General features: G+C 36.9%; 1 protein-coding gene across 24 annotated transcripts in view; it reads left to right on the top strand.

Annotated features, from left to right (window-relative positions):
- EPB41 (erythrocyte membrane protein band 4.1) overlaps positions 1–23,016 on the top strand; it is a 155,260-nt gene that overhangs the window by 66,679 nt on the left and 65,565 nt on the right. For all 24 annotated transcript variants that reach the window (XR_011470212.1, XM_070404535.1, XM_070404530.1 and 21 more), the window contains 5 exons: positions 595–807; positions 2,648–2,752; positions 6,513–6,555; positions 14,457–14,532; positions 15,226–15,444. Coding sequence is in view for 23 of the 24 variants with exons in the window: in XM_070404530.1 (XP_070260631.1) it covers positions 595–807; positions 2,648–2,752; positions 6,513–6,555; positions 14,457–14,532; positions 15,226–15,444 (656 nt within the window). In the remaining variant the exon portion in view is untranslated. The remainder of the gene's footprint in view (positions 1–594; positions 808–2,647; positions 2,753–6,512; positions 6,556–14,456; positions 14,533–15,225; positions 15,445–23,016) is intronic.

The raw sequence follows: 23,016 nt of genomic DNA on the forward strand, positions 1-23,016 counted from the left end.
TTTCAATTTGTCTCTTGCTTCTTTAAACCTTCTTTGTATTTATCATGATTGATACCTGGTATCAGTTAATTGGTAGTTACAGTTAGCCTACTATATATGTTGCTTTGTGCTCTAAAATTGGTCCCAAGAACCCCTCTTAGCCATTCATAAAATTTTGAATACATGACAAAGCACATCTCATTTTGCAATTCATTACGCTACCTTGTTAAAATTGAGGAGCATGGCACAGAAATGTTAAAATTTTGATAGGCTTTAAAATTATATAATGGCATAATCAGGAAGAATATATAATGCTGAAAGCAACAGAATGGTGTCCTCTAATTTACCTGAAACCTTCATTTATTGATTTGAAAAATGGGATTCTACCTTCTGTTATGTAGTTTTAAGAAAAGGAGAGTCTGTAGTTCTTTTGGGAGATCGTAATATCTTTTATAGAAAAATAATTATTTAATATTAGCCTCACTTATATTTGTTTCATCCGTTTTTCTTCTTCAGTTAGTACTGTTAGTGGTAGCATTATTATAGGTAGAAGTATATACAGCAAGTTTTGTTAAATGTCTTTATTATTGACTTGGTGATGTCATGCATATGTAGCCTGCTCAGGAAGAACGCACAGAAGATCCAGATTTTGAAACTAAGGAAGGAGGAGGAGTTGAAGAGTGCTCTAAAATAGAAGTGAAAGAAGAAAGCCCTGAATCAAAAGCAGAAAGAGAATTAAAAGCTTCCCAGAAATCAATCAGAAGACACAGAAACATGCATTGCAAGGTTTCTTTGTTGGATGACACAGTTTATGAATGTGTTGTAGAAGTAAGTACATTTTAAGTTTTGGTAGTTAGAATTCTTACAAATTATTTCATGTAGGATTGGGTAAGTGGTGTCATGGCCTGAGATAAGACCCAGTATAATGACAATTTCTATGGGCTTAAATGTTAATAGTGATTTTTCTGGAGGTAGAGGTGTAGAAGGATTGATTATGAGTGAGTCTATTTTCTTCAGGTTTTTTTCTGCATCTGTCAAATCTTGTGAATTGAGTATATGTTAATTTTATAATCAAAACAAATTTTTAAAAATATTTTTATTGATTTTTAGAGAGAGTGGAAGAGAGGGAGAGAGAGAGAGAAACATCAATGTGAGAGCAAAACATCCTCTTGCATGCTCCCCCAATTGGGGATCAGGCCTGCAGCCCAGGCATGTGCCTTGACTGGGAATCGAACTGACAACCTTTTGGTGCATGGCATAATGCCCAACCAACTGATCCACAACCTCCAGGGCCAAATTATATTTGTAAAAAAAATTTACTATGTGTTCACTTCTGCTCTCCTCTCTAAACCTTGATAAGCTTTAGTTTATTTAATGTATATCTTTATCCCCGTTATATAGGATATAAAAAATTTAAATCAAGTAATGCCAATTCTTAAAATTCTCGATTTTCTGAAAGAATAAAAAATTGAATCAAGATTGAATAAAAATGTGAGTTATTCAGTTACTCTTTTGCTCCTTCAAGACAAGTTAAAATCCTTAAAAATCTATTAGCTATTTTTTAAACTAGAGCAGTAATTGTCAATTATATGCTTGATATAAAGCAATTGTTGTGAAGAATTCCCAAATCATCTATGTCATTTAGAGTGAAAACATAGGTGAGAAAATGATGTAATATGAATGGGTTAAGTCTGAAAGTGAGTTAACATCTATATGAATTACTAATAGTCATTAAAAATAACTCAGCTGATTGAGAGAAGGACATGCCATGTATATGTTCCAAAAATTATTTCTAGTTTTTGACATTTAAAAAATATATTTATCAGAAGGCATTAATTAGCACATTTGATTCCCCCCCCCCCCCAACCCCCGAACTGGTCCAGTCAATAGGTAGGACAGGTGTAAATACAAAAGCTAATGTTCAGAAAGAGTGATTAAATAGACTCAGATTATTTAGCTAGTATATGGAAGAGCCAGGATTTTTTTACTCTAAATCTTAGCTTCTAAGTTAGGGCATTTCCTCACTATAAACAGGAATATAAGTACCCACATTTGGCAGTTGTTTATTTTCTAGGTAAAGAGATATTAAGAAAATGATTCGTAGCACATCTGAAAGAGCAACTGCAATAGTTAATATATGTAGGTATCTAGAATTTTACACTCCATGCATTTTTTCTGAAAGAGATTGAACGGACTTGAGACATAGTTTATTCTCTTGGGACATTTGGTCTGAGAATAATAGAGTATAATAATTTCCATAGCCACTAACTGTCAATGTCAGCAGTTGGTTCAGTTAATTCACATGGTCATGATGACTGACAGCAGCCCATAGCAAGCTTCAGGAAATATTGCACCAAAAAATAATGTTATGTTTAGGAAGGAGGTGAAGAGGTGGTGATAGATGGAGGGAAGCTGGAATTTTGCTTTGAATTGTAGCATTATTTCCAAGCCATTATAAGTGTGTTGCATATATAAGTTGACAAATTATGAAGCAAGATTTTTATAACTCACATCGTTCTACTTATACTGTGTAATCCACTTAAATGTTAGCTATTAGCTATTTTTTAAACTAGATAAAAGAGGAAATTGGAAAATGACATTTTATTTTATTTGGCGATGAATACAGGAATAAGAGGAAACCTCGACTAAAATATGTATATCTTTGCAGAAACATGCAAAAGGACAAGATTTACTTAAGCGAGTGTGTGAGCACCTCAATCTTTTGGAAGAAGACTACTTTGGTCTAGCCATTTGGGATAATGAAACCTCCAAGGTGAGGAAATTGCTGGTAATGTAAGAAGCTGTGTTGTTAATTAATGTATTTATGCCTGCCTCTCCAAGACACGGTACACTTAGAGTTATTCTTATTTCTCCAGACTAGAATGAACATTTTAAAGAAAAAATATCATTGCTGCTGTGTTCTTTCATCATTGAAAGTATCTATTGTTTAGTTTTAAAAGACAGGCAAAGTACAGAACTTTGATATCCTGATTAGCAAGTATATACCAAAAATCTTATGTATTATGCAATTAGTATTTGATCTAGTATGTAGCAGGTTTATAATAAATATTTGTTGAATGGATGGATAATTATGATATACAGGGATTGGCAAAAGTAGGTTTATAGTTGGGAGTATGCAAAACACAGAGTTTATCCTTGTATTATTTATTAATTATTGTATTATTTTCCATATGAACAACTGTAAACCTACTTTTGCCGCTGCATACTTATAATTTGAAAGTAACATTATAAAAGAGAATAAAGTCCCAATATTGCTGAAACACTTATACAATGAATCTGACATTTTCTTCCAACCTAAAAGAAAACCAATAAAGTTAATTGAAGGAAATAAAAAAAGTGGGAGAATATAGAGGAGGGAAGAAAGGTTAAAAGTCAAGGATTTAAAAAAAATTTTTTTTTTTATTGATTTTAGAGAGGAAGAGAGATAGAAACATCAATTATGAGAGAGAACCAATGATCGGCTGCCTCTTGCACGCCCCACACTGGGGATCGAGCCCACAACCAGGCATGAGCCCTTACCAGGAATCGAATCATAACCTCCTGGTTCATAGGTCGATGCTCAACCACTGAGACATGCTGGCCAGGCAGAAGTCAAGTATTTACTTCAGAAAACTTGAATTATTTCCTGGGCCAATTAACTAAAAATTGCAAATATTTAGCTCAAAATTTAATGATGAAGACTTTAGTTCAGTTTAACAAGTATTTGCAGGTGCTATACTAGATGATATGGATATAGCTGTAAATAGGTAGACATAGTTCTTGCCCTCTGGAGCTTACAGTGAAGTGTGATGAGTGTCATACAAATGGAAGTACAAGACTTCATGGGAGAATGTAGCCAGGGAAGTCCTCTTGGACAGCTGATGCCTAAGCTGAGACCTGAAGGATAAAATGGGCTAGTGAAGTGGAGAGAGAAAGGCCTGGAGTTGAGAGAGTAGCATTGGAGGATCTAGGAGCCATCCAGCCTGGCTTACTATAGGGAGTGAGGAATAGAGTAATAGATGAATGTGTGGATGAATTATTTTACCTGAGGAGTGGGAAAATCACCTTTCACAGGCAAATAGCAAACACCAGTATAATCAATATTACGTTAAGAGTGTGAGGAATTCAGTTTTTAGTTATCTGAAAGGATGGATTGTGTTCTATTGATTCATGACTGGCTTTGAAGGGCAAATGCCAGTTATGATTGTGTCTTTAATGTCTGGTAAATGAGAAAGACTAAAATAAATAAATTTTGTAAACATACTTGCAGAGTAGGAGGCCATTTTGGGGATCTTATCTTTTGCTAGGAAGATTTGGGTTGACATCACTAGTGGACTTGTTTATTTTTAAAATATGTTTTTATTGTTTTCAGAGAGAGGGAAATAGAAACATCAGTGATGACAAAGAATAATTGATCAGCTGCCTCCTGCATGCTCCCTACTGGGGATGGAGCCTGCAACCTGGGCATGTGCCCTGACCAGGAATTGAACCATGACCTCCTGGTTCATGGGTTGAGGCTTAACCACTGAGCCACACCAGCCAGTCTAAATGTGGCTTTTTAAAACATGTAAGCAGTGAAACCTAGATTACTTGCATTATAGTGTCTATAAACAACTTAAAGTTCTTTGGTCTTAATGAGAGACAAAGAAGAAACACCCAGGTTACCCCTTTCTGACAGCCTTAGACAACTGTGTGCCTAGTTTTATACTATAGATTAATTTTATATTGTATGATTTTTAACATATATTTCTTAATCAGCTGTGCTAATTGTGGAAGCAGGGGAGATCAAAGGAAACTAGTCCTCACTCTTGTGCTTATTGTCTGTTATAGTAACTATCCTATATAATAAAAGGGTAATATGCAAATCAACCAAACGACAGAATGACCGGTCGCTATGAAGTGCACTGACCACCAGGGGGCAGACGCTCAATGCAGGAGCTGCCCCCTGGTGGTCAGTGCGCTCCTGCAGGGGGAGCGCTACTCAGCCACAAGCCAGGCTGATTGCTGGTGATCTCAGCAGTGATGGAGGGAGCCTCTCCAGCCTCTGTGGCAGCGCTAAGGATGTCCAACTGCAGCCTAAGCTGTTAGTCGGACATCCCTTGAGGGCTCCTGGACTGCTAAAGGGTGCAGGCCAGGTTGAGGGACCCCCCCCCCCCCCCACCGTGCACAAATGTCGTGCACCAGGCCTCTAGTCTTTATATAACAGTTAAAGTGGTATGTGGTTAAATAGAAAATTGTGGTATTCAAGCTCATTTCTTTGGTAGGGCAAATGGGATGGTCACCTGTGCTTTGCCCTTGTTGGTAGAGAGTGAAGAGGGAACACCTTACTTCTCTTGTCTAAATACCACTAAAATTCAATTTTAAACTTTTTAGTGGAGGGAATGGGAAGGGATTGGGAAGAGGTGTGAGAGGAGCTCCTGGGATGCTGGTAATCTCTCTATATAAAACCCTAAGTAACCGGAATGACCAGAACGACCAGGATGACCTGTCGCTATGACTTGCACTATGGGGTGGTGGGGCCGGCCGGTCAACCTCCCATGGCCTCTCCCCCTGGCTGGCCAACCACCCGCGGCCCCTCTCCCAGGCCGGCCCCACCCCCGATCGGCCCACCCCCACCCCTATCAGAGTTGGGCTGGCTGGCCAACCTCCCGCGGCCCCTCCCTCCGGCCAGCCTCAGCCCCGATCGGCCCTCTACCCCAATCAGGGCGGGGCCAGCCGGCCCCCACCCATGCACGAATTCATGCACTGGGCCTCTAGTGTTGTTATATATTTGCTTTGGTAATTTATGTACTTTTCTATATGTATCTTATGTCAATAAAATCTTTGAAGCAATTCAAATTAGAACTTTCTGTCTTTAAACGTTTCCCAAGGAGTCTATGAAAGATGTTAAGGGGGAGGCTCTTTTCACATACAATTATTTTATATGGTTCACCACAGTGCTGGGCAGATTTTAAGTGGGATTGGAAAACAGTGAAGGGGAGGGATTAATGTGGACAGGAGTAGTCAGGGGAAACAAAATAGTCATTCAGTAAACATTAACTGAGTATGAACCATGTGCCAGATGCTGTGCTGACATAGAAAAGCTGGAAAAATAAGATCTGGGTGATGTCGATAATCCTGGTTATAGGTCTCTACTAGTTGTTATAGTGTAATAAAAATAACAAGTGCTTATTTAGCATTTCTTGTTTACTAAGAGCTTTATATACATCAATTCATTTAATCTTCATAATAACTCTATGAGATAGGCACTACTACTACTATTTCATTCTATAGATGAGGAAACTGAGGTATAGAGATGCCTAAAAAAGGACACTCAGCTAGGAAGTAGTGGAGCTAGGATTCCAGCCCAACTGTCTGGCTTTATATTTCTCTGCTTCATATTTCTATGCTATGTGAAATTAATACAAGAATATTGGAAATGTAGGTTGACCTAGTCCTAGAGGCACTATTTGAAATGGTTAGTAATCCTGCTTCTGGTACTCTCTTGTTTATGTTTTGGAAATTTGTATGAATGCCTTTTCTTCTTTTTACAGACATGGCTGGATTCTGCCAAAGAAATAAAAAAGCAGGTTCGTGGTAAGTAAATATTGCCTTTTTGTATAATTCTTTCTTTTAGTAGGTCAGCAGATTTCCAACCATTTTCTGGCTGTGGGTCACTTTAGAATCCTGACTATAGTAGATGGCTTTGAAATTGAGATAAAGCCTTCCCCTGGAAGAAGGAGATTCCATAATAGAGAGGTACAGCAGTGGTGGACACTGTTAAGATGTAGGTCAGATCTTGATGATTTTTTTTTCTTTTTTACAACTAGGCAAAGTTGGAGAAGATAGGTTGAGAGAATCAGAAGGTGGAAAAGAACAGAGATGAAAAGAGAAAAAGGATAGGGGAGTCAGTTCTCAAAAGGGTAGTGATTGAAACTGTAGCAGCCCTCAATTAGAAGTATGCTGCCTGATCCTGTTCCTTTTAAAATGTTCTGGACTATTGCATTCTAACCGTCTCCATGTTTTCCTCTCTACAGTTCGTTTTGTCCCTTTTCAACATTCTTCTTCCAAATTGAAGTATAAGAATAGATAATAAGAATTCTTTGCCAATGATCCTTTTGACATTGTGGCTTTCTCCTAGCTTCAAACCCTCTAGAACAGTGGTTCTCAACCTTCCTAATGCCACGACCCTTTAATACAGTTCCTCATGTTGTGGTGACCCCCAATTTCATTGTTACAAATTGAACATAATTAAAGCATAGTGATTAATCACAAAAACAATATGTAATTATATATGTGTTTTCCGATGGTCTTAGGCAACCCCTGTGAAAGGGTCATTCGACCCCCAAAGGGGTCGCGACCCACAGGTTGAGAACTGCTCCTCTAGAACATATTACTGCTGCACACCCTGCTCCAACTAATATCTAGGAATAGATATTTCTGGGTCAGTAAAGTATAAATTAGTATTTTCTAGCCCTAGGCCCAATGGGATGGCTAAAGGATAGAGACTTTCTCTCCCCAACACCCCATTTATGACTAGATGTCCTTTTAATTTAGTTTATTTTGAGGAAGCTTCTAGGAACTAAAAGATGTTATTCATCATGATTAGAAGTTTTAACTTTTAATCACCTGGAAACAAATTTTTTTATTTGTTTCTTAAAAGAAAACACTTTTATTATGGTGAAATGTTTTCCTTTAGACCAGGGGTGGGCAAACTTTTTGACTCGAGGGCCACATTGGGTTCTTAAACTGGACCGGAGGGCCGGAACAAAAGCATGGATGGAGTGTTTGTGTGAACTAATATAAATTCAAAGTAAACATCATTACATAAAAGGGTACGGTCTTTTTTTTTTTAGTTTTATTCATTTCAAACGGGCCGGATCCGGCCCGCGGGCCGTAGTTTGCCCACGGCTGCTTTAGACCCTATTTATATATACAGTGGGGCCTTGACTTACAAGTTTAATTCGTTCCGTGACGGAGCTCGTAACTCAAATTACTCGTATGTCAAATCAAAAAGTGAACGAGTGAGACAGGTGATGCTGGGCTGATGTTGTGGCGTTCACTGTGACGTTCGCTGCGCCAACTAGCAGTGGGGTATCTGAAGCTGGCTCGTAACCCGAATTTTAGCTCGCAACTCAAAGCCAAAAATTGGCCGGGAGACGGCTTGTATCTCGAAAAACTCGTTAGTCGGGACACTCGTAAGTCAAGGCCCCACTGTATATATATATTTTTATTGATTTCAGAGAGGAAGGAAGAGTGAGAGAGAGATAGAAACATCAATGATGAGAGAGAACCATTGATTGGCTGCCTCCTGCACGCCCCCCACTAGGGATCGAGCCCACAATCCGGGCATGTGCCCTTGACCGGAATCGAACCTGGGACCCTTTAGTCCATAGGCCGACGCTCTATCCACTGAGCCAAACTGGCTAGGGCTATAATTATATTTCTTAAGACAGAGAAATAAAATACTCCTTTGAACTAGCAACTCTCCATATTTGCTCCCAGCCTATAAAATCTTGTTTTAAAATGCAAGTCAAAAAAATACTCAGCATATTTGAAACATGACCAGAAAAACTTAACTCCTAGCCCTTTTCAATGAAAATACTTTTAATATTCAATTTTACTTAGGAACAAATTATTATACAAGAAGACTCTTTAGGAAGAAATGTTAGAACAGTTTATAATAAGTAGAGAAGAGTATCTGGTAGATTATCTTTCTGGCTATAAAAAAATCTTTTTTAAAAAAAATATATTTTATTGATGTTTTACAGAGAGGAAGGGAGAGGGATAGAGAGTTAGAAACATTGATGAGAGAGAAACATCGATCAGCTGCCTCCTGCACACTCCCTACTGGGTATGTGCCCGCAACCAAGGTACATGCCCTTGACCGGAATCAAACCTGGGACCCTTGAGTCCGCAGGCTGACGCTCTATCCACTGAGCCAAACCAGTCAGGGCTATAAAAAAATCTTTTGCTAAGAAAAAAAACTCTAAGTGTTTGTCATTTTTTTAAATTAAAAAATAATTTAAAAAATTCTTACTTCAACATAGGAAAGAAAGACTGTGTTCCTAAAACAAACTTTAATAGGGAATAAAAATGTAAGCATTTCATTTAGCCAAAGAGAAAGAAGATTGATATTTATTTATTGCAGAAGTTTTTAAAAATACATATATATTTTTATTGATTTCAGGGAGGAAGGGAGAAGGAGAGAGAGATAGAAACATCAATGATGAGAGAGAATCATTGATCAGCTGCCTGCTGCATGCCCCACACTGGGAATTGAGCCCAAACCCAGGCATATGCCCTTGACTGGAATTAACCTAGGACTCTTCAGTCCACAGGCCGAAGCTCTATCTACTGTGCCAAACCAGCTAGGGCTGCAAAAGTTTTTTAAAATTATTTTTCATCATGCAAGTAATATATACTCATTGTGAAAAATTTCAACATTATGAAAGTAAATCATGGAAAAAGTAAAAGGCCCCTAAACCTGTCCTCAAGATTTAAGCACTATTAAATTAGTATAGTCTACAAGATTTTTTTTAGGCATATGTAGATTTCACCTTTCACAAATACAATTATGCTATACATTGCTATGTATTATGTATTACATAATATGTGTATTATGCTATATATTGTTTTTAAAATTAATTTTTAAAATAGGCAATAGAAAATATATGGTATAAAATTAAAAGATGTAAATGAAATAGTACAGGGTAAATCTCCCTTCTACCTCTGTCCTTTAACCGATTCCTTGTGTTTTTTTTCAGAGATGTTTTGAGTGTATATAGACACATGTGCTCACAAATGTGTATTCTAATATAAATATGTATTTACATGTGTCTTAATATAAATATGTGTTTAACATGTATGTTTTTATATAAGCATTTAATATTTATATGTATTTAATATAAATATGCAACCAGCCCTAGTCAGTTTTCTCAGTAGTTAGAGCATTGGCCCAGGGACTGAAGGGTTGCGGGTTCAATTCTGGTCAAAGGCATGTACCTTGGTTGTAGGCTTGATTCCGACCCCGGTGTGGCATGTGTGGAAGGCAATGTGTCTCTCTCACATCGATGTTTCTCTCTCTCTGTCTCTCCCCTTCTCTTCCACTTTCTCTGAAAATCAATGAAAAAAAATATCCTTGGTGAGGATTAACAGAAAAATTAAAAAAAAAATAAATATGCAGTCTTTTATGTAACACAATACAGAGTATTTTTCACATCAACATATATACATTTATTTCATCCATTAAAAATTTTTAAATGATTATATAGTTGTGACATATTACATATAACCAGTACTATTGATGGAAATTTTGGGTTAATCTCAATACTTTGCTATTACAAACAAGGTTGCAGTGAGCATATATTTTATTTATATAGTATATATCTGTGTACTTATAAATGTCTGTAGATAAAATCTTAGAAGTAGAACAAAAATATGAATATTTTAAATTGTAATAGGTAGTCATCAATAACGTTTTTTCATATTTCAAAAATATAGAAAACTATGGAGTCTAATATAACAAATACCCATGTACTCATCACCCAGAATTAATGTGTTAACATTTTTTAATATGCCTTCCACATTCTTCTTTTAAAAATGTTTTTATTGATTTTTAGAGAGAGAGCTATAGAGAAAAACATCAATGAGAGAGGAACATCATTGATTGGCTGCTTTCCACGCCCCACGCTGGGAACTGAGCCCACAACCTGGGCATGTGCCCTGACTGGGAATTGAACCTGTGACCTCTTGGTTCCTGGGTTGAGACTCAACTACTGAGCCACACTGGCAGGCCATGTGTTAATATTTTTAATTTAAACTAGAACCATACAAGGTTTATCTCTTGTTTTCCTCCTAGTCCCATTCCCATCTCCCAATGCATAGAAATCTATTATCATGAATTCGGGGTGATTCCTTTCAGTCCATGTTTCTATATTTTCCCTTCATGTATACCTATATACAGAGTGTGTGTGTGTGTGTGTGACTTTGTCTCATTTTTTGAAATTTCCCTCTGACCCAACCTTACCTTCTTCTGAGATTTATCAGTCTCTTTCTCTCCTTGCAGCTTGATTTTTAGCTTTCTTTAATTCCATTGGTTCTGAATAAGAAAGATCTCCCCTACTGAGTTAGGCTAGCACCTCCACACCTTTCTTTCTGGTATAGCACAGAGCAAAGGCAAGAAATCCCATCTATATAGTAAAACACTGATATATAATGTACACAAGTTATGTTTTTAAAAAAATCTATAGCCCAAGTATGCCCCTTCTAAATATATCCTTCTCTCCTTCCCCTACAGAAGTCACCACTGTTCTGAATTTTGTGTTAATGAGTCCATTATATATTTTAATGGTTTTTATTACTATGAATGTATGCTTAAAAAATGTTTTACCTTGCCCTAGCAGGTTTTGCTCAGTGGTTAGGTTTGATTCCGGGTCAAGGCCACATATCTGGGTCGCATGTTTGATTTAGATTGAGTGGCAACCAATTGAAGTATCTCTCTCCCTCCCTCCTTCTCTTCCTTCCCCTCTCTCTAAAAATCAATGGAAAAGCCTGGCTAATGTGGCTCAGTGGTTGAGTGTTGACCTTTGAACCAGAAGATCATATTCCATTCTAGCTCAGGGCATATGCCTGGGTTGCAGGCTCAATCCCCAGTGGGGGGCATGCAGGAGGCAGCCAGTCAATGATTCTCTCTCATCATTGATGTTTCTATCTCTCTCTCCCTCTTCCTTTTTCTCTGAAATCTAAAAATGTATTTTTTTAAAAAATCAATGGAAAAATATCCTCGGGTGAAGATTAAAAACAAACAAGTTATGTTTATATTATATTGTAGTGTATTAGTGTGCAAAAGCATTATGGCTAAGAAAACAATGCACATACCTTAATTTAAAAATACTTTATTGCTCTAATGAGGTAAAAGACCTGTACTCAGACCTAGCTGGTTTGGCTCAGTGGATAGAGTGTCAGCCTGCGGACTGAAGGATTCCGGGTTCAATTCCAGTCAAGGGCACATGTCCAGGTTGCGGACTTGATCCCCAGTAGGGAACATGCAAGAGGCAGTCAATCAATGATTCTCTCTCATCATTGATGTTTCTATCTCTCCCTTCTCCCTTCCTCTCTGAAATCAATAAAGACATATTTTTTAAAAAAATAAAAGACCTGTATTCAGAAAACTACAGGACATTGAAAAAAAGAGATAGAGGAAGACATAAACAAATGGAAGAATATACCGTGTTCATGGATTGGTAGAATCAACATCATTAAAATGTCCATACTACCCAAAGCAATCAATAGATTCAATGCAATCCCCATTAAAATATCAATGACATACTTCACAGACCTAGAACTAACTCTTCAAAAATTCATATAGAATAAAAAAAGATCCTGAATAGCTGCAGCAATCCTGAGAAAGAAGAACAAAGTTGGAACGATCATAATACCAGATGCCAAGCTATATTACAAAGCCACTGTTCTCAAAACTGCCTGGTACTGGCACAAGAACAGACATATAGACCAATGGAACAGAACAGAGAACCCAGAAATCGACCCAAGCCATTATGTTCAATTAATATTTGACAAAGGAGGCAAGAGCATACAATGGCGTCAAGACAGTCTCTTCAATAAATGGTGTTGGGAAAATTGGACGGTTACATGCAAAAAAATGAAACTAGACCACCAACTTACACCACACACAAAAATAAACTCAAAATGGATAAAAGACTTAAATATAAGATGGGAAACCATAAAAATCTTAGAAGAATCCACGGGCAGCAAAATATCAGACATATGTCATAGCAATATCTTTACTGATATAGCTCCTAGGGCAATAGAAACTAAGGATAAAATAAACAAATGGGACTACATCAAAATAAAAAGTTTCTGCACAGCAAAAGAAACCGTCAACAAAACAACAAGAAAGCCCACTGCATGGGAGAACATATTGCCAATGTTATAGCTGATAAGGGTCTAATCTCCAAAATTTATAGGGAACTCATACATCTTAACAAAAGGAAGATAAACAGTCCAATCAAAAAATGGGCTAAGGACCCAAGTAGACACTCTTTGAAAGAGGACATAAGGAAGGCCAAGAGCCATATGAAAACGTGCTCTAAGTCACTAATCATCCGAGAGATGCAAATCAAAATGACAATGAGGTATCATCTCACACCTGTCAGAATGGCTATCATCAACAAATCAACAAACAGCAAGTGCTGGCAAGGATGTAGAGAAAAAGGAACCCTTGTGCACTTTTGGTGAGAATGCAGACTAGTGCAGCCACTGTGGAAAACAGTATGGAGTTTCCTCAAAAAATTAAAAATAAAACTCCCATTTGACCCAGTAATCCCACTTGTAGGAATATAACCAAGAAATCAGAAACACCAATTAGAAAGGATATATATACCCCTATGTTCATAGCAACACAATTTACAATAGCTAAGATTTGGAAACAGCCTAAGTGCCCATCAGCATATGAGTAGATTAGAAAACTGTGGTACATCTACACAATGGAATTTTATGCTGCTGTAAATAAGAAAGAACTCTTACCATTCCCAACAGCATGGATGGTCATGGAGAGCATTTTGCTAAGTGAAATAAGCCAGTCAGAGAAAGATAAATATCACATGATCTCACTCATTTGTGGAATATAATGAACAATATAAACTGATGAACAAAAATAGATCCAGAGACAGAAGCATCAAACAGATCATCAAACCTCAGAGGGAAGGCAGGGGAGGGTTGCAGGGTGTTAAGAGATCAACCAAAGGACTTGTACGCATGCATATAAGCATAACCAATGGACACAAACACTAGGGGGGTGAGGGCATGTGCTGGGGGGTGGGAGTGGCTGGGGAGAAGTCAGTGGGGGAAAAAGGAGACATATGTAACACTTCAAACAATAAATAATTTAAAAAAATACTTTATTGCTGAAAAATACAAACCATCATCTAAACCTTTTGGAAAAATGGGGCCAATAAACTTGCTTGATGCGGGGTTGCCACAAACCTTTAATTTGTAAAAACAAAAACAAACAAAAACACATTCTCTACAAAGTATGATAAAGCAAAGTTCAATAAAATGAGGTATGCCTATATTGAGAGATGTCACAAATAAATAATGCTGTTGCCAAAAGAGAACATTCATGTATCATTCATATGATCTCTGAGCACCCACAGTAGTATACTAGTGTAGATCATATTTTGAAAACTTGCTATAAACATGTCTACCTATAAGATGGTTTCCTTCTTATTTTGCCTATATAGTTTTAGTCTTTTGTAAACAAAACTGTATTAAGTTGAGTAAGAGAAAAATAAGACCCTCTAACTTTACCTCTTAAGTGGTATCTAAACAAATTTTATAAAAATAAAAATATTTCATTCACAAAGCATGAAAATATTAAAACCTCAGGAAAAATAGGAAAAATAGAATATTCTTAGGTATTTCTAACAATCAGAAACTTAGGCATAAGCATAAAATTCTTTTTGCGTTTATTTTTACAGGTATCCCTTGGAATTTCACATTTAATGTAAAGTTTTATCCACCTGACCCAGCACAGTTAACAGAAGATATAACAAGGTAAACAATTTATTAATAGTCAAATATGTAATAAGTAATTCTCATGATCTATAAACTCTGGGAATTTCTCTTCAGAATTGAAGGAAAATGATGAGCTATTAAACATAAGATAAAAAGTTTCTGATCATATTCTAGTGAAAATGTATCAATAATGTCATCTTTGAATCTGAAGGGCAATATCTATGCATTTGGCAAAGCAGTGTGAAAAAGGCCCAATTTCAGAGCCAAACAGCCTTTATTACTACCTAACATTGAGCAACCTTACCTTTTGAGGCTGACTCCTTATCTTGTAATCTAGCAATAGTTCCCCCCTCACAAATTATTTTTGTGAAAGTTAGATGAGTTGATATATGTATGGTTCTTACTGCACTCAACAAAACATTAGTTTCTTTACCTCCTTCAGACTTTCCCCTTTTCTTTCTAAACTTCTTTCCAGCAATGACTCCAACATAGTCACAGTTTAAAAAAAAAAAGGGAAATTTTCAAACACACAGAAAAGAACAAATAATAGTGCAAGAAGCAACCATAAACCCACTACCTAGATTGAAAAATTATTAATATTATCTCATATTTACTTAATCACTTTTTCCCCTCTCTTCCCTTTTTCCCTCTCTCTTCCTTTTTCTTCCTTTTCTCTCTCTATATTTTGTTGTTGTTGCTGACATGGTAACATCTTTTCTCTTTTGGCTATAGATATTATTTATGTCTTCAACTTCGACAAGACATAGTTGCAGGACGTCTGCCCTGTTCCTTTGCAACTTTAGCTTTATTAGGTTCTTATACCATTCAGTCTGAGCTGGGCGATTATGACCCTGAACTCCATGGTGCGGATTATGTTAGTGATTTTAAACTGGCCCCAAATCAGACCAAGGAACTTGAAGAGAAAGTCATGGAACTGCATAAGTCATACAGGTAAATATGTCTCCAGAGTTTGTTCTGTGTTTGTTTTGGCAATAAGTTTAAACCCTTTACCTGGTCTTAATTCATTGTTTGCTTTAGTGGGAACTGGTGCCACAGAATGAGTCAGCGTAAGCTCAATTCCCTCCCAATTCATTAAGTCATTTAAGTCCTCTGATCTCAGTTTTCTCATCAGAGTAATGGGTGTTGCATTGTAGGAGAAAACAAAATGAGCTAATATATGTAAAGTACTAAGCACGGTGTCTCTGGAACATAGTAGGTGCTCAATAAGTGGTAGCTATTTTAATATTACCAGAGACCCAGTGCACGAAATCGTGCACTTGGTGGGGTTCCTCAGCCCAGCCTGTGCCCTCTCGCAGTCTGGGAGACCTCAGGGGATGTCCAACTGACGGCTTAGGCCCGCTCCCCTTAGCGCTGCCATGGAGGCGGGAGAGGCTCCTGCCACCGCCACTGAGCTCGCCAGCTGTGAGCCCTGCTCAGGGCTTGTGGCTGAGCAGCATTCCCCCTGTGGGAGCACACTGACCACCAGGGGGCGGCTCCTGCATTGAGCGTCTGCCCATGGTGGTCAGAGCGCGTCATAGGACCCATCGTTCCGCCGTTTGGTCAATTTGCCTTTTATTATATAGGATTGCCATACCTTATTTTTTCAAATTTTAAACTTATACTATATTAAGTATCTTGAGATTCTATTGCAGGGTTTCTTAACTTGGGGTCTATATACATGGATAGACTTCAGAGGGCCCATGAAACCCCAGGAGGTATTTTTTAAAGTCTTTATTAAAGTTACTGCTTTTTCTCATGGAAATAATTGGTAATGTTGGGAGATAGCAAAATACTTTTATCAAAAGCAGGATTTATGGTCATACTGAGCTGGATTACATTTTTGGCCCTGCTTGGTCATGGCCTTGGGACTTTGGGTCATTCATTTAATCTCTCTGAGCCTCAGGTTTTTTATATGTCTGGTGGAGATTATTTACCTCAGAGGAAATAGGATGGTTGATAGGATTAGGAAAGATAATGTGTGGAAAAACTTAATACAATGTCTTACATAGTAAAAATTCAATAAATGTTAGCTAATATTAAAGTGCCAATATAATTTGTGTTTCTTCCTATCATACTTCCCATATTTGACTTGCTATAACTAAATTTTGCAAGCTGCTTTAGCATACTAAGGTGAATGTCTGATCTTGGCCTTGAGTTAGTACCCTGAGTTATGGTTGGCATGAGTAGGTTACAATGTTCCAGAAGGTCACACTGCTGAGAAATCCAGAATAGTCTTATAGGCTTTACGTGGTACTAACAAGTATTCTGTCTAGACATTGAACAATCTTGTTTTCCTTGGAGTGGTTCCAATAGGATTGCATCCATTGAGATGCTTCGAGTAAGGGACCTTTAACTCAAGTTGCCCCAATTCTGGCTGCCTTATTGCCCCTGTAGTGTACATCAGTCATGAGAACCATAAGGATTTTAAGTCTACAACCTATATAGCAATAGCCTTGTAAGAATAACCCTATTCTCATGAGGTCACCTATTTCCAAAGAAACACTAATATCTAGGACCCCCTAAATATACCATTTTCTACTTATTAATGATTATAACTTAAGGATCTTGCATTGTCCTTAAATACATTTTTAATACTTTTATTTATATTCTGATTATGATTCTAGAAAATTTTATATTTATAAAATATATATATTCACACACATATATCCATGCAAAAGCAAATAATAGAAACAACCAGTTAAAGTAATTTGGTTTGTTAGAATGTCAGGATTTAGGGGAATGCTCTTTTTAGTTTAAAAATAATTTTTATTATTGATAGTAAAATCTTGGGCAGTCAGTAAAATAGTAAAAGAAAATATTTTACTGTTGCTGTGTAGCCAAACAGCAGATGGTGTCAGATTATGATTGATGCCTTAAATCTATCTCTGATGATTTTTTAATGGCTATTTGATCATAATAGAATCTCAGGTTATCGAATGCTTGATTCTCCTTTGTAGCATTGTTATACAATCATCATCATAATTATAAGCAGCTAATTATTGTGTATTATTATGTGCTAGATATTATGCTAAGCACTTTACATACAATACCACATTTAATCTTTATAACCACCTTTTGAGTTAGGCCAGCCTTGTGGTCTTCAAGACTTTTTTAAGGTTAAAATTATTTTTATAACAATACTAAGATGATATTTGCCTTTTCACTGTGTTGAAATGGATGGAGCACAAATAAAGGCAATGACATCAAACTGTACTAGTTGTTATTATATTCTTTACAGACAGGCACTTTAATTTTACTTTTTAACTTGAAGTTAGAAATAAGACTAAAAGGGCCAGTTCACTTAGAAATTTTCTTGATGAGGAAGTAAAAAGTATTAATTTTATTAAATCTTAAATACATTTCTATGTAATATTCTTTGTGGTTAAATAGGACCTACACACAAAGCAGTTCTGCTATATACTGAGGTACAACAATTGTCTTGAGGAAAGCATCTGCGTAATTGTTTTGAGTTGTGAGCTGAATTAGCCACTTTTTTAAAATCTTCACCTGAGGATATTTTTTCCATTGATCTTTAGAAAGAGAGTGCAAAAGAGGGAAGAGGGAGGAGGGAGGAAGGAAGAGAGGGAGGGAGGGGGGAGAGAAAGAGAGAGAGAGAGGATGATCGATCAATGCAAGAGACACATTGACTGGTTGCCTCCTGCATGCGCCCCAACTGGGCTGGGATCAAACATGCAACCGAGGTATGTGTCCTTGACTGGGAATCAAATCCACAACCCTTTCGCCCAAGGGCTGACATGCTAACCACTGACCAAACCGGACCGGGCTGGTCACCTTTTTTATGAACACTATTTTTACTTGAAAAAAATGACTATGGCCCTGACTGGTTTGCCAGTGGTTAGAGCGTTGGCCTGCAGACTGAAGGGTCCCAGGTTCAATTCCAGTCAAGGGCACATGCCCAGGTTGTGGGCTTTATCCCCAGTAGGGGGCGTGCAGGAGGCAGCCAATCAGTGATTCTCTCTCATCATTGATGTTTCTATCTCTCCCTCTCCCTTCTTCTCTGAAATCAATAAAAACATATTTTTAAAAATGACTATGATTATTCAGACTTGGTTATTTTGAAGACATTTTCTTAAAAGTGAAGAGAGCCAGTACATTTAGGATCTCGTAAGCAACTGACAGTATTTGTTGCTGATAAAATGATAAAATTCAAGCTTTCAAGTGAAAATTGGAATTTTGGAAAACTTGTATTTGCCACCATGATCTTGACAAGTTACAAATATTTAAAGGCTTTTCTGATGAAGTTGTGGTGATTTTAATGAACGTGATTTTTTTTTATATCATACACTGAAATGTGTCAACATTTGGAAAATGTGCATTATTACTCAGTGAATCAATGTTTTTCAGATATGAAGTTCATGATATAAATCATGCATGGGTAAAAAAGGTCCATTTAAAATGCAAGATAGATCAAAATAACACCGTATAAAAATGCATTAATATGTTTTCAGATTTCGTATTGCAACTAACCTTTAAGAAACTGCCATTGTTGGGTTTGGGTGTAGTATCAAAGAATATTATTTAAAATAATTAATCCTTCCTTTTCTAACTATGTGTCTTTGTGAGATAAAATTCATATATTATAACAAAGTCAACTTATTACAACAAATTGAATGCAGAAGTGGAAAAGAGAATCTAACCTAAGCCAGACATTTTAAAAATTTGTAAATATGTAAAACAATGTCCTTTTTTTGCTATCTTTTTAGAAAGTATTGTTATTTTTCACACAAAAAGTTATGTTACAATATGAGTTTAGTGTTATTTAAAGATTTAGTAAATATTATAAATTTTTTAGTTTTAATTTTCAATATAGTAAATATTGATAGAAATAACCCACATAAAGCAGCAATTTTCAGCCTTTTTTCATCTCATGACACATAAACTAATTGCTCAAATTCTGTGGCACAAAAAAATAGGTATAATTTGGATTCATTAACACTGGGCTGCTATAGTTGTGTTGGCTGTTGTGGTTTTTTAAATTTGACAATGTAAAGGAAAAGGTCAACTATTGCATGTTTTAAAAATTCTTTGCTTCTGATTTACAAGAGATTTGATTCCTTTAGATTGACAAATTTAAGAATTTCAAGTTATTTTAGTAACAAAATACGTTAGGCTTAAACCTGGTTGAAAATCACTGACATAAAGGAAAGCTTTTTGGAGTCCTCAATAATAGTTAAGAGAGTGAATGGATCCTGAGGTACAAAAGTTTTTGAACCACTGAGTTAGATAATAAGACAGAAGCATGGGCTCTGGAGTCAGGCTGTCTTACTTTGAATTCAGACACATTCCTTATTAGCTTTGTGATTCTTGGAAAGTTGCTTAAGTGCTCTAAGCTGCAGTTTTCTGATCTCAAAAATATGGGTAATAATGTGAATTTTATGATTGTTAAACCATAAAGTTCATGTAAAGTGCTTAGAATAATGATTAGTATACAGTGAGAATTCAGATGTTTGCTAGGATAATGATAATTCTTGTCCCTATTTTATGTGATGAATATGAGTTTGGGTTTAGAGAACACCTCTTTGGAACTTAACAGAATTTAAACCCCAGAAGGTGAAGTGATCTGGGGAGCAATGGATATGGTTCAGTTGATGTTCTGTTAGATACACGGGTAGATTGAGCAATAGTGGATCTCCATGACTAAAACATTTTGTAGTCTGTCATCTTGGAATTTACTTCCTCCTTTTTAGAACAATTTGTAACCCTCACAAACAGAAAGCCAATTTGATTATATATAGGAGGTTTATTTTTTGTTTTTTGTTTTGTTAATCCTCACCCGAGGATATTTTTTCCATGGATTTTTTTAGAGAATGAAAGAGAGGGGAGAGACAGAGAGAGAGAAACATCAATGTGAGAGGGCCGGGGATCGAGCCTGCCACCGAGGTACATGCCCTTGGCCGGAATCGAACTGGGGACCCTTCAGTCCACAGGTTGATGCTCTGTCCACTGAGCCAAACCATCTAGGGCCAAGTGGAGATTTTAATTATGTCCAAACACATGACATTTTAACCAATACAAAGAAACTTCTGCTTGGGCAGAAGCATGTACTAGGCATGGAAAAGCACAAGCAAATACCACCCTGCTCCTCAGATAAGGCAGAGATAGCCACTTACATGGAACTCTTAGTAATGGCCCTTTGCCCAGACAGAGACTTTGAAGCTATAATTAACACTTTAAATTTACACGAACACATCAAGCTTTAAAAATTAATTGCCCTCCATTTATGGATACTAGGACTTGTCAGTTGTCCCCCTTAATTATTTGAAATCAGACTCCTTAATTAAGAGATGTAAGGAACATTATTAAACGTCTGTCACATAACACTGGAACTCACTGAGTGGCTATATATCCTGACCCCACTTGCTCAAAATAAATACAGGGAAACTTTGTTGTAACTTTCCTTTTTAATGAGCAAGAGTTAACCAGTGCCAAAGCTTTCTGGTTAGGCACTTCGTAGGCGGCAGTACTTTGAAAAAGTAAATTATTAGGTGGTATTTAATAAATTCATGACAGTACTCTGAATGGTTTAGAGGTATCTAATCTCTTCCCAGCTAATTTGTTATTACTTTCAAGAGTCTTGGAAAACTTGGGAAAAGCCATGATCTTTGAAATTTTAAGTTAAAAATACTTTAAGTTTGATATATGATATTACATTTAGAAAATGTTATATTTACATGCACAGATGTCTGTGGATGGTGGGATTATAGGAGACTTTTTCCCTGTGTTCCTAATGATACTTTCCAAATTTTATACGATGAACATATATGATTTTTATAATCAGAAAAGGCTTCCTTAAACAATTTTGTTTAAAAACTAATAGGTGGGACAGAGCAAGATAGTCATATGTGCAGAAGGGCAGTCTGGCTGGCGATATTCAGGCCTAAGCAGGGTGGGAAGAGTGTTCATGGGGATGAGTGTGCAGCCTGGTGTGGAAAGTCAGCTCAAATAAGATGAAGAGGGCCGTCATATGTTAGTTGGCAAAGCAGAGTGAGAAAGGCATCCACATGGGGCTAAGGCCTGCATCGGGTGGAGGGCACCCATTTGGGTTGTACCTGATACAGGGTGTTGAAGCCTGAGTAGGATGAAGAAGATGGCCATGGCTCTAGCCAGTTTGGCTCAGTGGATAGAGTGTCCGCTTGCAGACTAAATGATCCCAGGTTTGATTCTGGTCAAGGGCACATGCCTGGGTTGTGGTCTCCATCCCCAGTAGGGGGCGTGCAGGAGGCAGCCGACCAATGATTCTCTTTCATCTTCCAAAGGTTAAGATTATGAAACATTAAGGAACTGTTCCAGACTGAAGAAGACTAAAAAGACATGAACTAAATGAAACTTGTGATGCTAATCTGGATCCTTTGTCTATACAGAACATTTTTGAAACTGGCTAGCCTTTAATGGAGTCTGGGGGTTAGATGGCAGTAATGTATTAATATGTTCTGCCTGGCCAGTGTGGCTCAGTGGTTGAGTGTCAACCTATGAACCAGGAGGTCACGGTTCCATTCCTGGTCAGGGCACATGCCCAGATTGCAGGCTCAATCCCTAGTAGGGGGTATGCTGGAGGCAGCCGATCGATGATTCTCTGTCATCATTGATGTTTCTATCTCTCTCTCTCTCTTCCTCTCCCTTCCTCTCTGAAATCAATAAGAATATATTTTAGAAAATATTTCCTGGTTTTGACAGCTATATTGAGGTTATGTAGGAGAATGTCCTTGTTTGTAGGAATTACATACTAAAATATTTGGAAGTGATGGGTCATCAGGTTGACAATTTACTCTCATGGTTTAGGAAAATATTACTTGTGATTATAGGTAACTTTTAAAAATTTATTTTTCAATTACAGTTTACATTCAACATTACTTTGTATTAGTTTTCATATTATAGGTAACTTTTAAGTTTAAGTGTGTTTCAAAATTTTTAAATTATATTATTTTAAACTAACAGGAAAGTTATATCTTTATTTTTATTTATTTTATTTAAAAAATATTTTATTGATTTCAGAGAGGAGGGAAGAGGGAGAGAGATAGAAACATCAATGATGAGAGTGAATCATTGATTGGCTGCCTCCTGCATGCCCCCCCAGGCATGTCCCCTTGACCGAAATCGAACCTTTGTCCCTTCAGTCCGCAGGCTGACACTCTATCCACTGAGCCAAACCGGCTAGGGTGGAAAGTTATATCTTCAAATTTAAAGATCTCTTCTTACTACCTGCCCATAATACAGTTTTAAAGCATGCTTACTCAGAAAAGCATTTGACCACATAGTTTGAAATTTAAATCTGTACTCAAATTGATTAACCCCATTATAGTCCCTTAGAGTTGGGGGAGTGAGTATAGGGAAGATTTTATCATAATTGTTTCATTTACTGTTTTAAAATTTGTCTTCAAATTCAAGTGGACAAAATTATTTCTCTTTTATGAGCTGCATAAGGTACATCATTGTTGCAATAAAAAATAATAAACATTTATATTTTACAAAGCAGTTTCACAACCATTACCTAATTTTGTCCTA

The sequence above is a fragment of the Myotis yumanensis genome, unplaced genomic scaffold, assembly GCF_028538775.1.
Source record: "Myotis yumanensis isolate MYYU_CA2020_CCGP unplaced genomic scaffold, mMyoYum1.0.hap1 SCAF_2, whole genome shotgun sequence".
NCBI classification, from domain to species: Eukaryota; Metazoa; Chordata; class Mammalia; order Chiroptera; family Vespertilionidae; genus Myotis; species Myotis yumanensis.